General features: G+C 43.3%; 1 protein-coding gene across 2 annotated transcripts in view; it reads right to left on the bottom strand.

Annotated features, from left to right (window-relative positions):
* LOC149463276 (cholinesterase-like) overlaps window positions 1-23,703 on the bottom strand; it is a 164,774-nt gene that overhangs the window by 109,983 nt on the left and 31,088 nt on the right. For both annotated transcript variants that reach the window (XM_089675458.1, XM_089675459.1), the window contains exon 2: window positions 22,099-23,618. In XM_089675458.1, coding sequence (XP_089531584.1) covers window positions 22,099-23,609 — 1,511 coding nt within the window. In that variant the 5' untranslated portion in view covers window positions 23,610-23,618. The remainder of the gene's footprint in view (window positions 1-22,098; window positions 23,619-23,703) is intronic.

Here is a 23,703-nt window from a genome sequence, read left to right on the forward strand (position 1 = left end):
CTCTATTGTAGCAAAAATGCTGCTTTTTGCTTTGAACCACTTGCCCTCCAGAGGATTTACACCCATTCCTGACCAGGTCATTTTTTGCAATACGGTGCTGCGTTACTTTAACAATTGCGCAGTCATGCAACGCTGCACCCAAAATAAATTTATGTCATTTTTTTCCCCTCAAATTGAACTTTCTTTCAGTGGTATTTGATCACCTGTGAGTTTTTAATTGTTTGCGCTATAAACAAATAAACTAGTAATGGTGGTGATTAGAGATGAGCGAATCGAACTTGGCGAAGTGGAATTCGTTTCGAATATTAGGAAAAATTCGATTCGCACTGAATCCGAATTTTAGCAAACTTCGGGTGCACGAATCGAATTTTCCCCGATCAGCCGGCAAAAAGTGTCACTGCAGAGAGCTCCGCTATTTCTGACAGTTCTCTGACAGTTCTGACAGTTCATTTACAGCAGTTGAAACATTGTATCTATTTGTTTCCATTTAGGATACAGATGTTTTTATTCGGAAATAAATAGATACAATGTTTCAACCGCTGTAAATGTGAAGGAACTGTCAGAGAACTGTCAGAAATAGCGGAGCTCTCTGCAGATACACTTTTTGCTGTACTGGAATTCTTCTTCTTTTCATTTTTCTTCTTCTTCTTCTTCTTCTTCTTCTTCTTCTTTTCATTCTTCTTCTTCTTCTTTTCATTCTTCTTCTTCTTCTTTTCATTCTTCTTCTTTTCATTCTTCTTTTCATTCTTCTTCTTTTCATTCTTCTTCTTTTCAATCTTCTTCTTCTTCTTTTCATTCTTCTTTTCAATCTTCTTCTTTTCATTCTTCTTCTTTTCATTCTTCTTCTTCTTCTTTTCATTCTTCTTCTTCTTCTTTTCATTCTTCTTCTTCTTCTTTTCATTCTTCTTCTTCTTCTTCTTCTTTTCATTCTTCTTCTTCTTCTTTTCATTCTTCTTCTTCTTCTTCTTCTTCTTCTTCTTTTCATTCTTCTTCTTCTTCTTCTTTTCATTCTTCTTCTTCTTCTTTTCATTCTTCTTCTTCTTCTTCTTCTTCTTCTTTTCATTCTTCTTCTTCTTCTTTTCATTCTTCTTCTTCTTCTTCTTCTTTTCATTCTTCTTCTTCTTCTTCTTCTTCTTCTTTTCATTCTTCTTCTTCTTCTTTTCATTCTTCTTCTTCTTCTTCTTCTTTTCATTCTTCTTCTTCTTCTTTTCATTCTTCTTCTTCTTCTTCTTCGTCGTGCCCCGTGACTGCCCAAATGAGTGAAGTGTGCGGTGATTCTAAGATCGACGGCACTCATCTGCATGTCATACTGACTGACAGTATTATTTCTCTTCCCCAGCAGACTCCAAGGGCATTTAAATTAAAGGTACAGTGTTCTGCACTAATATAAAGGCTCTCTGAAGCCTAGAAACCTGTCAGGGACCTGTCAGTGATCCCCTCGGTCCCCGCCGCGATGGTCCCGGCGCAGGCGCAGTGTGCCGCCCTGTGCTGGGACTCGAGCATTAGAATGAAAAGAAGAATTCTTCTTCTTTTCATTCTTCTGCTTCTTCTTCTTTTCATTCTTCTTCTTCTTCTTTTCATTCTTCTTCTTCTTCTTTTCATTCTTCTTCTTTTCATTCTTCTTTTCATTCTTCTTCTTCTTCTTTTCATTCTTCTTCTTTTCATTCTTCTTCTTTTCATTCTTCTTCTTCTTTTCATTCTTCTTTTCATTCTTCTTCTTCTTCTTTTCATTCTTCTTTTCATTCTTCTTTTCATTCTTCTTCTTTTCAATCTTCTTCTTCTTTTCATTCTTCTTTTCAATCTTCTTCTTTTCATTCTTCTTCTTCTTCTTTTCATTCTTCTTCTTCTTCTATTCATTCTTCTTTTCATTCTTCTTCTTCTTCTTTTCATTCTTCTTCTTCTTCTTTTCATTCTTCTTCTTCTTCTTTTCATTCTTCTTTTCATTCTTCTTCTTTTTATTCTTCTTCTTCTTCTTTTCATTCTTCTTCTTCTTTTCATTCTTCTTCTTCTTCTTTTCATTCTTCTTCTTCTTCTTCTTCTGCTTCTTCTTCTTCTTCGTCGTGCCCCGTGACTGCCCAAATGAGTGAAGTGTGCGGTGATTCTAAGATCGACGGCACTCATCTGCATGTCATACTGACTGACAGTATTATTTCTCTTCCCCAGCAGACTCCAAGGGCATTTAAATTAAAGGTACAGTGTTCTGCACTAATATAAAGGCTCTCTGAAGCCTAGAAACCTGTCAGGGACCTGTCAGGGATCCCCTCGGTCCCCGCCGCGATGGTCCCGGCGCAGGCGCAGTGTGCCGCCCTGTGCTGGGACTCGAGCATTAGAATGAAAAGAAGAATTCTTCTTCTTTTCATTCTTCTTCTTCTTCTTCTTTTCATTCTTCTTCTTCTTCTTTTCATTCTTCTTCTTCTTCTTTTCATTCTTCTTCTTTTCATTCTTCTTTTCATTCTTCTTCTTCTTCTTTTCATTCTTCTTCTTTTCATTCTTCTTCTTTTCATTCTTCTTCTTCTTTTCATTCTTCTTTTCATTCTTCTTCTTCTTTTCATTCTTCTTTTCATTCTTCTTTTCATTCTTCTTCTTCTTCTTTTCATTCTTCTTCTTTTCAATCTTCTTCTTCTTTTCATTCTTCTTTTCAATCTTCTTCTTTTCATTCTTCTTCTTCTTCTTTTCATTCTTCTTCTTTTCATTCTTCTTCTTCTTCTTTTCATTCTTCTTTTCATTCTTCTTCTTCTTCTTTTCATTCTTCTTCTTCTTCTTTTCATTCTTCTTCTTCTTCTTTTCATTCTTCTTTTCATTCTTCTTCTTTTTATTCTTCTTCTTCTTCTTTTCATTCTCCTTCTTCTTTTCATTCTTCTTCTTCTTCTTTTCATTCTTCTTCTTCTTCTTCTTCTGCTTCTTCTTCTTCTTCGTCGTGCCCCGTGACTGCCCAAATGAGTGAAGTGTGCGGTGATTCTAAGATCGACGGCACTCATCTGCATGTCATACTGACTGACAGTATTATTTCTCTTCCCCAGCAGACTCCAAGGGCATTTAAATTAAAGGTACAGTGTTCTGCACTAATATAAAGGCTCTCTGAAGCCTAGAAACCTGTCAGGGATCCCCTCGGTCCCCGCCGCGATGGTCTCGGCGCAGGCGCAGTGTGCCGCCCTGTGCTGGGGCTCGAGCATTAGGTCCGGGCCGGCCGCGGCGTTCAAGTTCGGGCATGCACAGTAGAAGCCGCGGCCGCCCGCTGGGCACCAATGGCAGCGCAGGGCGGGATATTTAAATGGCCCTGAGCTGTCATTCAGTGCCTTCTGGTCTTACCTGTATCCTGTATCTGCGAACCTGTGAATTGTAAGTTGCTGACCCGGATTGTGCTTGACCTTGCTGTATTTCTCCTGCCCTGACCCTTGCTTTGCCTGACCTCTCTCTTGAATGCCCCCTATTGGATCTGACCTGCTGTTGCTGACCTGGCGTGTGACCCGACTATTCTCTGCCCGCTGCCTTGTACCGTATCGTCCTCCCTGTTACCGACCTGGCTTGTCTGACCCCGCACCTGCTCAGCCATCCATCCATCCATCCGTCCATCCCTCCCAGTGTGGTCTCCTGACCTCCTCATATCAGGCTCTTCTCCGCAGGAGCCCTCGACGAATACCACTACCACTAACGGGTTTGCCCAGTAGTCACGACCTGGTCTCGGGGGGCTCCAAGTCCATCCCCACCATCAGGGGCCCTGGTGAACAAGCACCCTGGGACTTAGACTCCGTGCTCTGGAAACACCTATTTAGTGGAGTGCTAGTGGTACCGCCGGGTGGTCCCTTACAGTACCAGAAAGCCTTGACGGAGCCTCGAGGAGGACCCTCCCCGCTGGAGGAAGTTTGTAGGCACCTGGCTTCCTTGACGCAAGCTGTAAACGTATTACAGGACAGGTGTTTACAGATTGAAAATCGGTTCCAGGCCTGCACGATATCTGCCCCTGCACCACAGGCCCCGACCTCTGCACCTCCGCCCGTAGCGGCCCCTGGGCCTGCTTCAGGGGCCCCCGCATCACTTCCTATGGCCGAACCCCGGGTACCCTTACCGGAGCGTTTTCACGGGGACCGCACACGCTTCAGGTCGTTCCGTGAATCCTGCCTTCTCTATTTTGAGTTGCAACCTCGTACCTTTTTGACGGAATCAGTAAAGGTGGGGTTTGTCATCTCCCTCCTGCAGGGTGAACCCCAAGACTGGGCCCACCGACTGAGAGGGAACAATGACCCCCACCTAGGCTCAGTTAACGTTTTTTTTGACGCAATGGCCATCTTATATGATGACCCACAGCGGGCAGCTTCGGCCGAAGCTACCATTTACACACTCCGGCAGGGCCGACGGGCGGCGGAGGAGTACGCCTCTGACTTTAGGCGTTGGATGGGGGACACACGCTGGAACGAGTTTGCCCTTGTGCACCAGTTCCGCATGGGCCTGTCAGAGGCCCTGAAAGACGAGCTCACCCGGGTAGAAATGCCTGAGGCGCTTGAAGACTTAATTGCACTAACCATCAAGATTGACCGAAGACTGCGGGAACGCAGGTTTGAGAGGTCCGGTCAGGGTCGAGGAGGTACCTGGGGGTCTTTCCAGGGTCACAGCCAATCCACTAGGCCACAGTTCCTGAACCCTCCACCGGAGGATACTCCTGAACCCATGCAGCTAGGCCTGGCGCGACCTAAGCTATCTCCAGAGGAACGCCAGCGCAGACGCTCCCAGAACCTATGCCTCTACTGTGGGGAAGCTGGTCACATGGTACGATCCTGCCCGCAGAAACTGAGTAAGTGCACCTCTTCTTCCTTATCTGTTGGCGATGTTCATTCTTCCCAATACTTAGTTGTACCCCTCTCTTTTCAGCTGCCAGAAAGGACCGTGGAAGTGACAGCCATTATTGACTCGGGGGCATGCAGCTGTTTTGTAGATATTAATTTTGCTCACCAGCAGGGTATTCCCCTCCAACCAAAAGAAAAGGGGTTCAACATATTTCTGGCCGATTGGTCCCGGATAAGATCAGGGGTGGTTAACCAGGAGACCCCTTCCATTTCTACCACCATTGCCAGCCAACACCAGGAACTCCTCCGCTTGGATGCCATAGCATCACCCCTTTTTCCAGTCATTCTGGGGCTTCCGTGGTTACGGGCTCATAACCCCCAGATTGACTGGGAAACCAGGGTAGTCTCGTTCCCTTCCTCATACTGTCGGGAACACTGCCGCATTTCGGGCCCGGGGGTTCCCCAGGTCCTTGTGTGCTCAGAGGGGGATGCCGACTTAAGGCAGGTCATTCCTGCAGCCTACCATGAATTCCTTGATGTATTCAGTAAACGGGGAGCAGATACTCTACCCCCCCACCGCCCGTATGACTGTCCTATCGACCTGTTACCTGGCTCAGAGATCCCTTTCGGGCGGATCTTCCCCCTTTCGGAGCTCGAATTGGGGGCCCTGAGGGAATACATTGAGGACAGCCTGCAGAAGGGATTCATCCGCCCCTCTACCTCTCCAGCAGGGGCAGGGATTTTCTTTGTAGAAAAAAAGGACAAGACCTTGAGACTGTGTATTGATTACCGGGAATTGAATAGAGTTATAATCAAAAACCGTTACCCCTTGCCGTTGGTACCAGAGTTATTCCAGAGTTTAAAGGCGGCAGTGGTGTTCACAAAACTGGACTTAAGGGGAGAATACAACCTGGTTCGCATAAGGGAGGGGGACGAGTGGAAAATGGCATTCCGCACCCGCTTCGGCCACTTCGAATATCTGGTCATGCCGTTCGGTCTGTGCAATGCACCGGCCACCTTCCAACACTTTGTGAACAATATTTTTAGGGATTTCCTGGATGTCTTTGTTATAGTCTACTTAGACGATATTTTGATTTTTTCACCTTCTCTGGGGGAGCACAGGGTTCACGTAGCAAAGGTATTAGGGCGGTTGCGGCAGCACGGCTTATACACCAAAGCTGACAAATGTTGCTTTGAACAGTCTAGTATTACTTTTCTGGGTCTGATTATCTCCACCGCGGGGGTCGCGATGGACCCTCAGAAAGTCTCTGCAATACTGGATTGGCCTGAACCCACAGACAGGAAGGGCGTCCAACGGTTTGTCGGGTTCGCAAACTTTTACCGCAAGTTCATCAAGAACTTCTCGGGTCTGGTCTCCCCCATTACTCAGCTAACCAAGCTTGGAACTCGATTCAGGTGGACGCCAGAGGCGCAGGAAGCTTTTGAAGCTTTGAAGAAACTATTCACTTCGGCACCCATCCTGGGTCACCCCGATGCCGCCTTACCCTACATCTTGGAGGTAGATGCGTCAGAGAATGCGGTAGGTTCCATCCTATCCCAGCGAAAGGGCACCAGGGAATTGCTCCACCCTGTGGCATTCTTCTCACGGAAACTCACCCCGGCGGAAAGGAACTACGATATCGGCGATCGTGAACTTCTGGCGATTAAGACAGCATTAGAGGAATGGAGGTACCTGCTGGAAGGTGCCTCACACCCCATCTTAATATTTACGGATCATAAGAATCTTTAGTACCTGAGGACCGCCAAACGCTTACGCCCACGACAGGCAAGATGGGCACTGTTCTTCTCAAGATTCAATTTCCACATTACATACAGGCCGGGATCTAAGAATACGAAGCCAGATGCGTTGTCACGCATGTACGAGGACGCCAAGGAGGTCCCAGCGCCCGACACTATCCTGTCTTCGGGAAACTTCTTGGCGCTCCAGACGGACCTTCGTTCCAAGATAATGGAGGCGTCCACGGCCATATCCATCCCAGCCGGGGTGCCCCTCCAGAACAAGGGGGGACTCCTGTGGAAGGAAGATCAGATTGTGGTGCCAGAGGGAATCCGAACTCTGGTCTTGGGCCATTGCCATGACCACCCGATGGCAGGGCACTTTGGGTCGGCCAAGACCTTAGAGCTCCTCCGACGCTCCTTCTGGTGGCCGGACATGGCAAAAGACTGCAAACACTACGTTAACTCCTGCATCACCTGCCAGAGGAACAAACCATCAAGGTGCAAGGCTTGGGGTCTTCTGCGGCCTTTACCAATTCCCGAACGGCCTTGGCAGAAAATTTCAATGGATTTCATAGTCGAGCTCCCACCTTCACGGGACCACACAGCAATTCTTGTGGCCGTGGACCGTTTATCTAAGATGGCCCACTTTATACCATTAAGGAAGACTCCGTCGGCAGCCGAAACTGCGCGAGTATTCATTCGAGAGATTGTAAGACTGCACGGGGTCCCTGAAGACATCGTCTCTGACCAAGGGGTTCAGTTTACCTCAAGATTTTGGAGGGCTCTGTGTAAAGCTCTGAACATCCAACTGTCCCTCTCTTCTGCATTTCACCCTCAGTCCAACGGACAGACCGAGAGAACCAACCAGACTCTGGAGCAGTACCTGCGCTGCTATACATCTTTTGCCCAGGATGACTGGATACCACTTCTACCCTTGGCGGAATTCGCGTACAACAACGCGTGCCATTCGGCAACGGGGCAGTCCCCGTTCTTCTCCAATTGTGGGTTTCACCCTACCTTCCTCCCGGACTTGGTCCCTGAATGCCCAATTCCGGCAACACAGGATACATTGACGTTCTTCTCCTCGAACAACAAGAAGCTACAGGAAGCCCTAATTCGGGCCCAAGATGACTACAAGAGGACATTCAACAAGAGACGAAGGGGAGATCTGGTGTTGCGACCCGGTGAGAAGGTTTGGTTGTCTACTTCTAACTTAAAGATGCTTTGCCCCTCAAAGAAATTAGGCCCTAAATTTATAGGACCCTTTTGCGTTAAGCGAATGGTCAACGAGGTGGCCTACGAACTTGTCCTCCCTGACACACTCAAGATCCACCCAGTCTTCCATGTGTCCCTGCTGAAGCCGGTGGTCCCGGATACCTTCCCTGAACGAGAATCTAGGCCTCCGCAGGCCATATCGGTAGAAGGGGAAGAGGAATTTGAGGTGGAATCAATCTTGAAGTGCCGAAAGAGGGGGGGCCAGACCCAATTCCTAATCAAATGGAAGGGCTATGGCCCTGAGGACAATTCTTGGGAACCAGCCCATAATGTCCATGCACCTAGACTTGTCCGGAGGTTCTTTCGCGATCACCCGTGGTGGAGAGATCGGGTGGGCATCCGGAGGTTGCCCGTAGGGGGGGGGGGGCAATGTCAGGGATCCCCTCGGTCCCAGCCGAGTTCGCGCATGCGCAGTAGAAGCCGCGGCCGCCCGCTGGGCACCAATGGCAGCGCAGGGCGGGATATTTAAATGGCCCTGAGCTGTCATTCAGTGCCTTCTAGTCTTACCTGTATCCTGTATCTGCGAACCTGTGAATTGTAAGTTGCTGACCCGGATTGTGCTTGACCTTGCTGTATTTCTCCTGCCCTGACCCTTGCTTTGCCTGACCTCTCTCTTGAATGCCCCCTATTGGATCTGACCTGCTGTTGCTGACCTGGCGTGTGACCCGACTATTCTCTGCCCGCTGCCTTGTACCGTATCATCCTCCCTGTTACCGACCCGGCTTGTCTGACCCCGCACCTGCTCAGCCATCCATCCATCCATCCGTCCATCCCTCCCAGTGAGGTCTCCTGACCTCCTCATATCAGGCTCTTCCCCGCAGGAGCCCTCGGCGAATACCACTACCACTAACGGGTTTGCCCAGTAGTCACGACCTGGTCTCGGGGGGCTCCAAGTCCATCCCCACCATCAGGGGCCCTGGTGAACAAGCACCCTGGGACTTAGACTCCGTGCTCTGGAAACACCTATTTAGTGGAGTGCTAGTGGTACCGCCGGGTGGTCCCTTACAAAACCCTTTTAATAAGTTAAATTCGCAGCGAATAAATTCGCATCAAATCGAATTTCTCCCGCAAATTCGGCGAATCAGCCGAATCGAATTTTTGAATAATTCGCTCATCTCTAGTGGTGATCAACGATAGCGGGACTGCGGCAGGCATTCTGACACTGGGAGGTACTGACTTGGTGTCACTGACATCCCCAGTGACACCAATACAGCGATCAGTGCTAATAAAAAGCACTGACACTGTACTAATGGCACTGGGCAGGCAGGGGTTAACATTTGGGTTGATCAAAGGGTTAACTGTGTGCTGTGTCACTACTTGGGCTGTGTGCGTGCTTCACTGTAAGCACACTGCTATGCAGAGCCATACAAAGCAGTGTACAGGAGCTGACAGGGGATAGATCTGGGTTGTTTATACACAGGTCTTTGCCCTGTCAGAGATACTTGACGATCACCGGGTGCCGGCGAGTAATCACCACTCGGTGATTGACAGCTGCTATAGGGCGGCGCAGAACAGGTTAAAAAAGCCCCTGACCCTTTCCAAAAATGCAGCAGCTCAAAAAGCATAGATGTGAACATGTTCCATAGGAAACCATGTTACAGTGGGGCAAAAAAATATTTAGTCAGCCACCAATTGTGCAAGTTCTCCCACTTAAAAAGATGAGAGAGGCCTGTAATTGGCATCATAGGTAGACCTCAACTATGAGAGACAAAATGAGAAAACAAATCCAGACAATCACATTGGCTGATTTGGAAAGAATTTATTTGCAAATTATGGTGGAAAATAAGTATTTGGTCAATATCAAAAGTTCATCTCAATACTTTGTTATATATCCTTTGTTGGCAATGACAGAGGTCAAACGTTTCCTGTAAGTCTTCACAAGGTTGGCACACACTGTTGCTAGTATGTTGGCCCATTCCTCCATGAAGATCTCCTCTAGAGCAGTGATGTTTTGGGGCTGTCGCTGGGCAACACGGACTTTCAACTCCCTCCAAAGGTTTTCTATGGGGTTGAGATCTGGAGACTGGCTAGGCCACTCCAGGACCTTGAAATGCTTCTTGCAAAGCCACTCCTTCGTTGCCCGGGCGGTATGTTTGGGATCAGTGTCATGTTGGAAGACCCAACCACGTTTCATCTTCAATGCCCTTGCTGATCGAAGGAGGTTTGCACTCAAAATCTCACGATACATGGCCCCATTCATTCTGTCCTGTACATGGATCAGTTGTCCTGGTCCCTTTGTGGAGAAACAGCCTCAAAGCATGATGTTGCCACCCCCATGCTTCACAGTAGGTATGGTGTTCTTTGGATGCAACTCAGCATTCTCTCTCCTAAAAACATGACGAGTTGTGTTTCTACCAAACAGTTCTATTTTGGTTTCATCTGACCATATGACATTCTCTCAATCCTCTTCTGGATCATCCAAATGATCTCTAGTAAACTTCAGACGGGCTTAAGCAGGGGGACACGTCTGGCACTGCAGGATCTGAGTCCCTGGCGGCGTAGTGTGTTACTGATGGTAGCCTTTGTTACGTTGGTCCCAGCTCTCTGCAGGTCATTCACTAGGTCCCCCCGTGTGGTCCTGGGATTTTTGCTCACTGTTCTTGTGATCATTTTGACCCCACGGGGTGAGATCTTGCGTGGAGCCCCAGATTGAGGGAGATTATCAGTGGTCTTGTATGTCTTCCATTTTCTAATTATTGCTCCCACAGTTGATTTGTTCACACCAAGCTGCTTGCCTATTGCAGATTCAGTCTTCCCAGCCTGGTGCAGGTCTACAATTTTGTTTCTGGTGTCCTTCGACAGCTCTTTGGTCTTCACCATAGTGGAGTTTGGAGTGTGACTGTTTGAGGTTGTGGACAGGTGTCTTTTATACTGATAACAAGTTCAAACAGGTGCCATTGATACAGGTAATGAGTGCAGGACAGAGGAGCCTCTTAAAGAAGAAGGTACAGGTCCGTGAGAGCCAGAAATCTTGCTTGTTTGTAGGTGACCAAATACTTATTTACCACCATAATTTACAAATAAATTCTTTCCAAATCAGCCAATGTGATTGTCTGGATTTGTTTTCTCATTTTGTCTCTCATAGTTGAGGTCTACCTATGATGCCAATTACAGGCCTTTCTCATCTTTTTAAGTGGGAGAACTTGCACAATTGGTGGCTGACTACTTTTTTGCCCCACTGTAAATGGACTGTAGTGCAAAAAACACTAAAAAACGCATTGGTGTGAACAAAGCATAAATCTTTCTCTGGCCACAGAGCAAAGAATTCTGACCACAGAATGTGTAAACTTCTGTTATCTGCATTTGCAGCTTAAGGATGAAAGGTTTGGGGGCTGTAAAAATGTATGTTAACTCCCATAGGTCAGGTTTACACTAAATGTTTAGGGGGGCAGTAAAAATTAAGCTGAGTTTTACAGCCTTCAAGCTGCAAAAGTAGCAATACGGGGATTTATATACGCCACGGCCATAATGCTTTGTATTGTGTTGCATTCAAAACCTATCCCCCCATTGCATTCCACGTGCAGTACTGCCCCCTTTTCAAGGGTTAAAACAAGGGTGAGGGGGTTGATATAATACCTGTCAAGCTCCCTCTCAAAAGCAATCCACCACAAATCACTCTTCAGATGGCCACCACTAGTGTAAAAAGGCTTTTATCCCTGTGAATTTATCAAGTATAACTCTTTTTATAGAGTAGTTGCTCTTTCCATGCTACAGAATATGCTGGACTTGTATAAACAAATCATATAAATAAATAATATAACCCTGGCTATTGCTTTTAAAGTCTTTACTTATAAGTTTTAAAATCATATGAGAAACGTAAATGCTTGTTCTTCCTCTATATATCAGTGAAAAAATGCATGAATTACATTTCTAGCAGTGTAACAGTTATATAAGGCTTTAACTTAAAAAAAAATTAAAACAACTATAAGAAATGTTTCTTTAATTAATGCCGTGTCTTCCTGTGAGCAGCATTTTCATGACACATAATTTTACAGCTTAATAACAAAAATAATTTCTCATGTTATGTCTGCTTAATATATGTACGTAATTATCTTGTTTATAATTTTATAAAGTGTTGTGTTGTTTCTAAACTGCTTATGCATTTTAAAATGTCTTTTAAATGAACTCCTGCAACTCTAGCATATACATTCAGCATGGAAATTCTTTCATGGGCATTTGTGTTCTTACCAATGTTAAGAAAGCTTATACCTATACAATGCAATGGGAAGGAAACAGTGTTACTCTAAGAAAATGTAGCTGCTTCACATACCGTAACAACTTAATGGATTCTTAGGGTGCACTCACATTAGAACTCTGAACTAGACCTGGGCATGGTTCAACCACTTGGGCCTGTTCATCTGTGTAATGTAAGTTCTCCAAACCACACCCAGAACCCCATACTGAACCCGGAACCACTAAGAACACTTGCAGTGTGTGTCCTCTTCAGGGTTGTCTTTATTATTGATTGGATCCTGGGCTAACATTTTTTTGGGGCCCCCCTAGCCGCCACCCCCCCCCCCCAGCTGTGACACATATAGTAAATAGCAGTTAGACTCAAAATCAGTTTACTGCAGCAGATCAGGCAGAAATTGGTTACCAGAGGTTAAAGCATATAATTCCTACTCACTGATTCTTAGAGGTTACAGCACGCGTTACGGCTCACTGTTCAGTTGCTAGAGCTTACAACATATAATTTCTGCTTGCTGATTGGTTGTTAGAGGTTACTGAACATCATTACTGCTCACTGATTAATTGCTAGAGGGTACTGCACATCCTTACCGCTCACCCATTGGTTATTAGAGGTTACTGCACATCATTACCACTCATTGATTGGTTGCTAGAGGTTACTGCATATCATTACTGCAAACTGGTTGCTAGAGGTTACTGCACATTATAACTGCTCAATAATTGGTTGCTAGAGGTTACTGCACATCATTACAGCTCACTGATTGGTTGCTACAGGTTGCAGCACACAATCTCCTCCCTTCCTGCACACCACAGACTGTGGAGGGGACAAGACCCACCAATAGACAGAAAATTCTAAAACTTGTTATTAGCAATGAGCATAGCAGAGAATACACAACTATGAAGATTGAGTGTAGGTCGGAAGAGAGCCCAATGTGAGCAGCATCTCTGAAGATGGGCTGCCAGGGTACATAAAGAGTGCAGGGTTGAAGGGGGCACTACGTACAGACTGCAGGGTTGAGGGGTGCACTTTGTACGAAGTGCAGGGTTGAGGGTTGCGCTGTGCATGGAGTTCAGGGTTGCACTGTGTATAGAGTTCAGGGTTGCACTGTGTATACAGTGCAGGGTTAAGGGGTGTGCTATGGACGAAGTGCAGGATTTGAGGGATGCACTCTGAGATATATGTAGTCTAGTTAGCACAGGCATATGTTGATCATATGTGCTTTTGAATAATTGACTTTATATAAGATGATTGCGCTAAAGCATGTTAATATGTCCTGGATAGCCAGGAGAGAGTGGAGTGGGTCAGTTATGGACAAGAGGACATTGTTGGCATACAGGCCTATTTTGTATTCAATGTTTCCAACTATAATGCCTGAGATTTGGGGATCATAAAGAATAGTGTGAGCAAGAGGCTCTATGACCAGGGAAAATATGAGTGTGGATAGGGGACACCACTGATGGGTGCCATTAGCGATTTGGAAAGGGTCATACAGGAGTCCTGATGTCCAGACTCTGGAAGAAGGGTCTGTATATAAATATTTTATAGCATTGAGTATATGTCCTGTCAGGCCAAATTTTTCAATCGCCACATTTAGGTAGTCCCAATGGACCCTTTGAAATGCCTCCTTTGATATTAGCAGAGAAGGCCCACAATATTGTTCCACCCATTGTAGGAGATTGATTAATCTCCTAGTGCCATCTAAAGCTTGTCTCCAGGTAACAAATCCCACCTGGTCTGGGTGGATAAGGTGTGGGATCAGAGAAGCCATTCGGTTTGCTAGAAGTTAGACATACAGTATATCTTGATGTATGTGATCAGGAGCGAAATGGGTCAGTAGTTGCCTAGGCTATTCAGGGGTTTCCTCAGTTTGGGTACGGTTACTATTAAGTGCCTCAAGGAATTGTTTAAGGGGAGTTCCTGTAGCCTCAATGTAATTGAACAAGTTGTTAAGATGAGGCAAATGTTGGTCAGAATAAGTCTTAAACTATTTGTTGCTAAAGCTGTCAGGCCCTGAAGATTTGTGTAAGGGTAAGGAAAAAATTACTTTTTTAACTTCTATTTCTGTAAAAGGAGTGGATAAGGACTCTAGTTAGTCAGCAGTGATGGTAGGCAACTTCATTGAGTGAAGAGATTGATTAATATTGTCAAGTGAAGACGTAGTTTGCTCTCGGGAGGTGTTGAGGTTATAAAATTGGGTATAAAAATCCCAAAAGAGGTTAGCAATTTTGCATGGGTGTTGTAACCTTTTCATTAGTTGATCCTCGAACACAATCTTAATTTTTGCAAGTTGACATTTATGTTGTTTGGCCAATAGACATTCTATTTTGTTTCCCTGGGGGAATGACTTAACTGTAAGTTTCTTGATATAATAGTAATGTCTCTTTTGGAGATGTAAGGTAAGTTCATGGCTAAGATTACAAAGCTGGGCATCAGTTTTGGGTAGAAGTGAGGTTTTATGGTGCTTATTAAACAAATAAGTGCTGAGGTCTAGTAAATTTGAATACTCATGGGTGCCTAGTTTCACAAAATGGCCTCTAGCCTTATACCCATTCTAAAGAACAGCATTACCAGTCTCAGTGCCAGAAATCAAATGAAAAAAGTACTGAATCTTTGTTCTTTTTATGTAGGATTGATAGGAAGTGAGGTATTGAGTTTCCAAACTATTGCTGAGTTTGGTAAAGCATTGGACTGGAGTTCAATAGAAACATGGGCATGGTCAGATCATGTGTTTGAGCCAATATATGCCTTGGCAAATAATTGTAAAGTGTACTTATCCACAAGAAGAGGTCTATCCTCAAATAATTCTGCTGTGAATTAGAATAGAAGGAGTAATCCCTCTTAGAGGCATGAAGGGAATGCCAGGTATTGAACAGGTCCTCAGAAAATAGAAAGGAAGAGGGGGCGGTGGTGCATTAATGAATAGCAACAGACTATCAGGATGTAATGCAGATGAACCATTATGTGGAGTTCACAGGGGTCCATTCAGAGGGAACCCAGGTAGGTGGGTTAATCTTGTGCTGCTGACCAGAATGTGCAGATGTTAGGCCCCAGTTATGGAGCTGCTTAACCCCATTTTTAGGAGTAAGGATGGAAATCACTTGATTTTGAAATGTTAAGAGGATAATGCCAGTGGTAGGATATTTTCTGTTCCCTGAGGAGCAAATTCTCACCTTCTCTGAGTATGTGCTGATATATCTATAAACAGATTTGGGCATAGGAGTCAGGGAGAGGATGCTTAGAGTTAGCCGCATACATCAGCCTTTACTTCATGCAAAAAAACGGTACCCTAGCTAATCTAGAATCAGGAAGGTGCCTGAATTTAAACATCCTATGAGCCCAGTCAATGATAAACTCTTGGTAGTGTACAGGCAATAGGATTTAAAGATAAAGAGTTGCTGGAGGTAGGACATGAGCTCTGCTTTGATGATTGATTTAGTAATAACCCTGAATTTCACATTTTTCCTCCTAAACCTTCTTTATGGGCTGCCATATAATCTCTCATTTGAAATTCAATGTGGGCTGTATGCCCTCCTAAGTGATCAATCTGAGCTTGTAGGGAAACAATAGATTTCTGTAGATTTCTTTGTAAGTCCCATTTCAGTGATAAGAGCATTTGCTTCATTGTGTTTTCTGGGTTTTCAAGGCAGGCAATGCATCTAGTGTACCTTTGTTCCCCTCCTCCTCACTTCAGCTCCCTGCTGTGTCAGCCCAGTGCTATGTTTTGCTTACCAGTACCTTGTTGCTTGAAGAATGAAAGGAGAAGGTGCTGCCTGCTTAGGTCTGTTTTTCCAGCTGGATTGGGTGCCTGACAGTGTACAGAGGTCTGACAGCATTTCAACACAGTCCTGCTTTGTCATATGTGAGAGCAGTGTCCGGCTTCTCGCTCTGCTGTCCCCTTGTATAGCGCCACTCACAGACATAAAGGAGAAGTCTGCACGGACAGAGCTGTTTATTTTTCTTGTGGGAAATGTCGGACAACTGTCCAGCAGTAGAGCACTGTGTGCAGGCTGAGAGAGCGGTCGGGAGTGCTGTAAGTTGCTGGATCCCACTAGATAGAGACACAGCACAGGGATCAGGCAGCCATTCCTTAATGCAGCCAAGCCACATCCTATGACCGTCTACTAACAGAGTTTTTATTGGGATGTATGATGGTTTGTTTTATGTCTGAAGCTGACTTGTGAGTTTTGAAGATTGGGTTGGCAATGTGTTCCATATGAATCCTGGGTCTCCCATTAGAACTCACTGCCATTACAATAATGACAAAGAGTTATCTGCATATGGTTGTTTGATGTAAAACAATTTTTCTATGTTGCCTCATTTGCATTCTTGGACTCTTCTGACAATGTGGAGGGAGCGTATTGATAAAATAACGGACACTGATTTCTCAAATGAGTTGGAAGATTCACTCCAGGAACCCAATGAAAAAGAACAGAAAATAATAATTTAAAAAGAGCTGTAAACAGATTAGTAAATAGAGTTTTCTTATTGAAGCCAAGATTATGTATCCAATATAGAAATAAAAAAATGATTTTACAGAAAATAGCCAGAAATATTGTACAGTCAATGCACCAGATGTAAGCAGCTTTACTAGGCTGCAATTTAAAATGGAGAGGAAAATTATTTCAAACCATTAGCCAGAAATATTGTGCAGTAAATGTAAATACCTAAGCAGCCTAATTAGGCAGCTTTTTAAAAGGGAGAGATTAGGCAAATTTGAATCAAGAAATCAAAATCAGAGTATTTTATTTTACACAAAAAGGCAGAATAATTGTTCAGACTTAATACAACTATGTAAATAACTTCAATAGGCAGATTTTAACCACTTGCCATCTGCCCTATAGCAGAAGTACTGCTACAGGGTACCACGGCTGCACAAAATCACTTGTGTATATATACGTGATTTGAATTTCCGTGCTGTCCTACCCGCGCCAATATTGGTGGCTGGGGATGTCAATCACTGGGTCCCAGCTGGCGATTCCCAGCCGCCACTTGGTGATCGTCAGCAAAGCTGACAGGAGAGAGACCTGTGTGTAAACAACACAGGTCTCTCGCCTATCAGCATGGAAATGCTGCTTTGCATCTCTCTGCACAGCACAGAAATACAAAGCAGCATGTCTCCTAAGTAAAACAGCACACAGCACATAATGTAAAACACACACAACACACAGTTAACCCTTTGATCAGTTCAGATGTTAACCCCTGGCTGCCCAGTGTCATTAGTACAGAGTCAGTGCTTTTTATTAGCACTGATCACTGTATTAGTGTTACTGGGGATGTCAGTGATAGTTAGCCAGTTCCCACCCAGTGTCAGAATGCTGCTGCAGTCCCGCAGTCCCACTATAAGTCGCTGATCTCCGCCATTACTAGTATAGGGAACTGTTATTATATACACTAGTTGTGGTTTGTTTACATCCATATACAGCCACTACCATAGAGGTCCCATTACAGACAAGTCCCTAGGTGTGCTTCCTGCCCCTACAAGGAGGTCAAGAAACCCCAGGATGTTATATAGTTTGTTTTCCAGGAAGTATCAGGCAGAGGGTTCCAGCCTGCCATGTGCTGTGTATCTGGGGAGAACTGTATGGTGATTCTGTGAGTATTGATCCAGATTAACAAGGCTGTTATCTATGTAGTTGTTACTGAAGCAGATTAGGTCTGCCTCTGTTATATTTCAACTTCTGTATAGGAACCCTAACAACTCTGTAAGATAGAGATTTGTGGTTCATTATCATTATTCTATTTACACACTGCAGAATCCTTATAGTTGTCTATATATATATATGGATCAGTGTTTTCACCTGCATAAGACTGTCAGGTGAACTTTCTGTTAATTGCAGTGTATCTTTGCAGCCTCTTTGCTTGAAGAGCCTTATTGGTCTGGATCTCTCTTTAGCTAGGATTAGCATAGGGAGTGTTGGATAAGATTAGGCTAGAGGTAGGTTAGGCATCCAACGGCCACTTAGACAGATAGAGGCCCGGTTGCAGTGACAGCCCAGTTTAGGGATAGGGACTAAGAGTAAGGCTAGATAGGGCATTTTATCCTTTTAGGTGATGCATCGCTGATCTTCAGACAAGCAGTGCAATCATCCGCATGTTACTTGGACGCCATCACAGCATCTAAAGTGGAAGCGTGCATCTTATTGACTCTCACCTCTCCAGGGGCCCCTGCAACCGGACAGCGCTATAACCCATGGTTGGAGGTATTCTGTATACTACATGCACATATACCCAGGTATAATTGCAACCTCCCAATTTATGGTAAATTGTAATTCCTGGATGTTATTCTTATGCATCCTGTTTTATGTGGCTGCTTTATATAAACTTTGCATTAATCTCATACAGGTGTGGTGACATGTTTTCATGTTAGAAATATAAGCTGGGTGCATTAATACTGCTACGTATAGTTACTTTAAGTTGTCTACCTGTTACATTCCTAGAAAGGGGTGAGTCTCCTCAATTGCAGGATCCCTATTCTAGGTGGAGGCACTGCCATTTGCATTATCACAACCCCCTCTTCCATATAGCGAAGGCTCAGGATTGCCTACTCATATACAGGTTAGCGCCAAAGCTTGTTTGGTGTGGGCCATTTCACATAACCCCCCCCAAAACAGGGCTACACTAGTATTTAAAAAAAAGTTAAAATTCCAGTATATATACCGCCATTTGTAGACACTATAACTTTCACATATATTATTATACAATTATTGGGATTTTTTTTAGCAAAGACATGTAGCAGGATAAATTTTTGCCTAAATTTATGAACAAATGTAATTTTTTAATTTTTTTAATTATATATGTTTTATAGCAAAAAGTCAAATATATTGTTTTCTTTTAAAAATTCTTGGTCTTTTTTTTGTTTATAGCACAAAAAATAAAAAACACACAGGTGATCAAATACTACCGAAATAAATCTCTATTTGTGGGAAAAAATGAAATAAATGTAATTTATGTACAGCATTGCATAACCACGCAATTGTCAGTTAAAATAACGCAAACAATGGCCTGGTCAGGAAGGGGGGGGGGGGAATCCTCTGGACGGCAAGTGGTTAATCTATATATACGATTAGAGTTTATTACTTCACATAAAAAAGTCATACAAAAAGTGCACAGTCTTTATGTACATTAACGTAAGTGGCTCTAGTTGGCCACAATTTGGAAGTGAAAGAGAGAATGGATAGGCTTAGTCAAGAAATAAAAACTGAGTGTACTATATCACAGAATAAAATCCACAACAATTGTACAGAGTTGATGCATACTAAACCAATTAAAAGGGGAGAAACCAGACAGGTTTTTATCTTGATGCAAGTGTGTTATTTCAGATATAATTGAGTATATCATTTCACAAGAAAAAGCCAAAAAACTTTTTAGAAACTTGATCCACACTATGCAAGCAGGTTTAGTAGGCCACAGTTTTAGAGGGAGAGACTAGGCTGATTTACTCAAGAAATATATATGGGTATATTATTTCACAGAAAAATGGCAGCAAAATTGTACAGATTCAATGTGTACTATATAGACAAATTGTACAGACTGGATGCACACTAATCTAGTGGACTGCAGTTTCAGATAGAGAGAATAGTCAAGTTATAATTAAGAAATGACAATTAGAGTGCATTTTTTCAAAGAAAAATCATGAACATTGTACAGATTTGATGCAGAGTTTGCAATCAGCTTCAGAAAGTCGCATTTTTAGAGGTAGAGACTAGGTGGGTTTAATCAAGAAATCAAACTTAGAGTGTAATATTTCATAGGAAATAGTCACAAAAAATTGCAGATTCAATGAACAGTGGTTTTAATTGACCGAAGTTCAAAAGGAGAGACTTCTCAAGTAAGAAAAAAAATCCACCAAAAAATCCTAATGTTGATGCATGCTATGTAAGCAGCTTTAGTAGACTGCAGTGTCAGAGAGGCACTAAACAGAAGATTCCCTAAATTTATCAGACAGTTTGGCAATAGGGGCATTGGAGATTTGGTGCTTTGGTGCACTAAACAATGTGGTGATTTGTGACCTGTTCAGTTAATTTTGGTGCTGCTGAAACTAGAGGTGAAAGCCAGGGGCGGACTGACAACTCATGGGGCCCCCGGGCAATAGGGGATCATGGGGCTCCTGTGTCCTTGCCCAAATTCAAAAAAGCCTATGAAAAAGGTACCAGGGGCATCTCATGGGGCCCCCTACTGACCCCGGGCCCTCAGGCAGTGCCCGAGTTTCCAAATGGTCAGTCTGCCCCTGGTGAAAGCATATCTTTATGTCCCAGAGTATGGGGTGACTATGATTAAGCCCTGGTGGGAAGGGGGAAATACATCAGGATGCGTAGTTTGATAGAATCATGTAGGCCGAGGCCTCTCCTTTTCTTTTATTCACCTGGCATGGTCAGGAGTAGCGGTGATCCTTACCTCTCTACATTTATTAGCCCTCTGAACCAATGTGGCCAGTTGGTCTTCTTAACAGAACTGTACAAGTATGTATTAATGTGATGCAAAGGGATTGCTTGTGTCAGGATCAAGTTTATTTTGTTGCCTCCATAATACATAAAATATCCTAGATAAAGTATATTAAAATAAAATAAAACCTAAAACACTAACCCTCAACACTAAAACTAAACCCCAAATCTACTCCAGGTCTCCTCCAGACACTGAACATGTGTATGGCTGATTGCAAATATAGCACTGTTCAGTAGCACTGTATAGTATAACAGCAACTACCCTTTCCAGCAAGCACTCTGTAATATCTTTCAATCTATTCCAGGACCTTCCAAAAACAATGACAAAAGGCTTTTGGGATCCATGACTGTAATGGGAAGGGGACTGTAACATAACAAAACATAATGAATGCCATTTTATTGGCTCTTCTAAGCCACCTGATTAAAGTTTGGAGTTTTAGAGTTTTGCCAGGAAGTACATTATTGGTAATTGGTTGCAATAATGATGAAAGGACACATTAGTTCCCCATTTTCACATATTGTATTTATTGTTTCTATACTGTCCTGTTGCTCCAATCCACTGTAACCTGCCCATGACGTTTTCAGATTTGCTGAGAAATCTGAAACTTATGTATGACTATGTCCCCATGTGATGGTGCTCAGGCACTACGAGCTACATTGCATGGAGGCAGAGAGAGAAACTACTGACTGCTTAAAGTAGTTAAAGAAGAGTGGGAACAGAAAAAGGGGTTTCTATTTGCCTAGCTAATGAAAAAGGATATTTTATCTATTAGGAGTCACTAAAACCCAAAAGATGTATAAGATCAGTGGAGGTAAATATTTAATATATTTTACTTGGGTTGTCACCAGGGGCGGACTGACAACTCATAGGGCCTGCAGTAGGGGATCATGGGGCCCCTGTGTCCTTGCCCACACTAACACCACACCCAAAAAAAGCCTATGAAAGGTACCAGGGACATCTCATGGGGCCCCCTACTGACCCTGGGCTCTCGGGCAGTGACCGAGTACCTGAATGGTCACTCCGCCCCTGGTTGTCACACATTTGCATTAATAAGCCTGACTGTGTAAACCTTTCTTTACTAAATATTTTAGAGTAGCACAAGTATGCAAGTAGTACATTTGAGTGTAAAAAAATGCTGAGTGGCTTTGGAAAAACTGTTGGAAAGGAAAAAACCTGGATATGTACAGTACATATTGGGGCTGAAATGCAACCTGAATCAGTGTTTTCTCTTATTTAGAACAGCTGTGGGTTTTGACACTATTTGTGTTTTTCACATAGAAGGTAGTTACAAAGAAATCTTAAGGGAAGCAAAAGAGTGTGTATTTATACAAAATAATTCACATAGTGAAAGTGCATGTACATTTGTTCTGTGCAAAAAAATTGAATTTAGGCTATGCAATGTGCTGATCAAATGTTTTTCATTGATTTTAAACACAAGTCAATCAACATTTAAACATAAATCAACAAAACACTATGCACTAGCACATGCCCCATTCACACAGAACAAATGTACTTTCACTGGAAGAACTGCTATATGATTTTTTAGAAAATACACCCCGAAGTGTTATAGTCAAATTACTGAAAAGGTTTTCTCAGCAAGATATTGCATAAGACTTTACACTTATCAATACTTTATCCACTTTATACATATTTAATGGAAAAAGAGCTTACCCAGTTTTTGCAAAGTTTGCCCAGTATCTCATTATGTTTTTGCTCAAAATTTCTTCCTCTTTTGTATAATTAAGTCTTCTGTACATTGGGATTCCAAACACAAATTCAATCTCATACCCATGCATTACTCCCATCCAACTTGGCCATGCCATCTTGGAAGATCTGTGACTGAAGAAGTACAAATAAGCTTTGTTTCCAAGCTCAGAATTTCTGTTTGTGAATTCCAGAAGTGGACATATGAAATTGTAATCTCCCACAATATCATCCATGGCATCCCGATTGTGAATGGGATTCTGTTCATCTTCCCAGTTTGTGTAATGAAAAAGAATAGAGTCTATTGCAAGTTCAGTGGCTTTCGGAAAAGCCCGTTTTACATTGTCTTGGAATTGAGTCTGATTTATAAAACTTTCATGATCCTTGCTAAATCCAGGTAGATAATACACTAAAAAATATGATCCCTCATCTTTATTAACACCTGTTAAAATTTGTGTATTCTTTTTAAGCTGTCCAAGTTGCAACAAATGTTTAGGTAAATCGATAAGAAAATCTCCATCAACTGTTGGAGGAAAATTAATTTCTATTAATGATCTCTGTGTTAAAACAGAAGAGGTCTTTTCAATCATTTCTTGAGGAGTCTTACTCCGAAGACAAGCAATTATTTCAGTTTCATTTCTGAAGGAACAGCCTAATAGGTTTGCTAATGTAAGTGCTCGAGTGCGGGCTTCTGTACTACCGACAACTCCCCAAGGGACATTAGCACTCCCACTTTGCATAATAGCTCTTGTGAAATAGGGATGACTTTTAGGAGAAAGCAGGTGAAAGCTAGCTGATGCTGCTCCAGCACTTTCTCCAAAAAGTGTTATGCTTTTGGGGTTCCCACCAAATGCTGCAATATTCTCGTAGATCCACTTGAGAGCCATTCTTTGATCAAACAAACCAACATTCCCTGGAGCTTCAAAATTACCTGGGAAAGCCAGAAATCCAAATGAACCTGTTCTGTAGTTAAATGACACAACAATGACACGTTCATTGCGGGCCAGTAACTTCCCATCATAAATATCTAAAGAGGCTGTTCCAGTTTCACCACCACCATATATCCATACCATGACACTGGCATTTTTTGGCTTTGGACTAGGTATCCATATATTGAGGTAAAGACAGTCTTCACTGAGTTCAGTGTTAGGATTCCACATTTCAGCACCAGAAAAACCAGGGAATGTTTGGTCAGAACGCTGATAACAAGAATTTCCATATTTTGTGGCATTCCATACTGCAGTCCAAGATTTGATGGGTTCTGGTCTTTTAAATCTCAATGCTCCAACTGGGGGTTCTGCATAAGGTATTCCAAGGAATGCTGTGATTGTTTTAGAAAACACTGGTATCTGAATCCCTCTTATTTTGCCATCTTTGGTCAGAATAACGTCATCATCTTCACAATGGACACTTGTGCAAAACACATATATTATAGTCAAGAAGATTGCAGAGAATTTCTGTGAGAGATTGTACCACATCACTGATAACTACAACACATAAAACAAATTGTTATAGATTTGTATGCATGCATGGCATTGATGACATATTCTGGCACGCAGAATACAACAAAAT

This window comes from Staurois parvus, unplaced genomic scaffold, assembly GCF_062004578.1.
Source record: "Staurois parvus isolate SC_StPar_1 unplaced genomic scaffold, SC_StPar_1.0 ptg000155l, whole genome shotgun sequence".
Lineage (NCBI taxonomy): Eukaryota > Metazoa > Chordata > Amphibia > Anura > Ranidae > Staurois > Staurois parvus.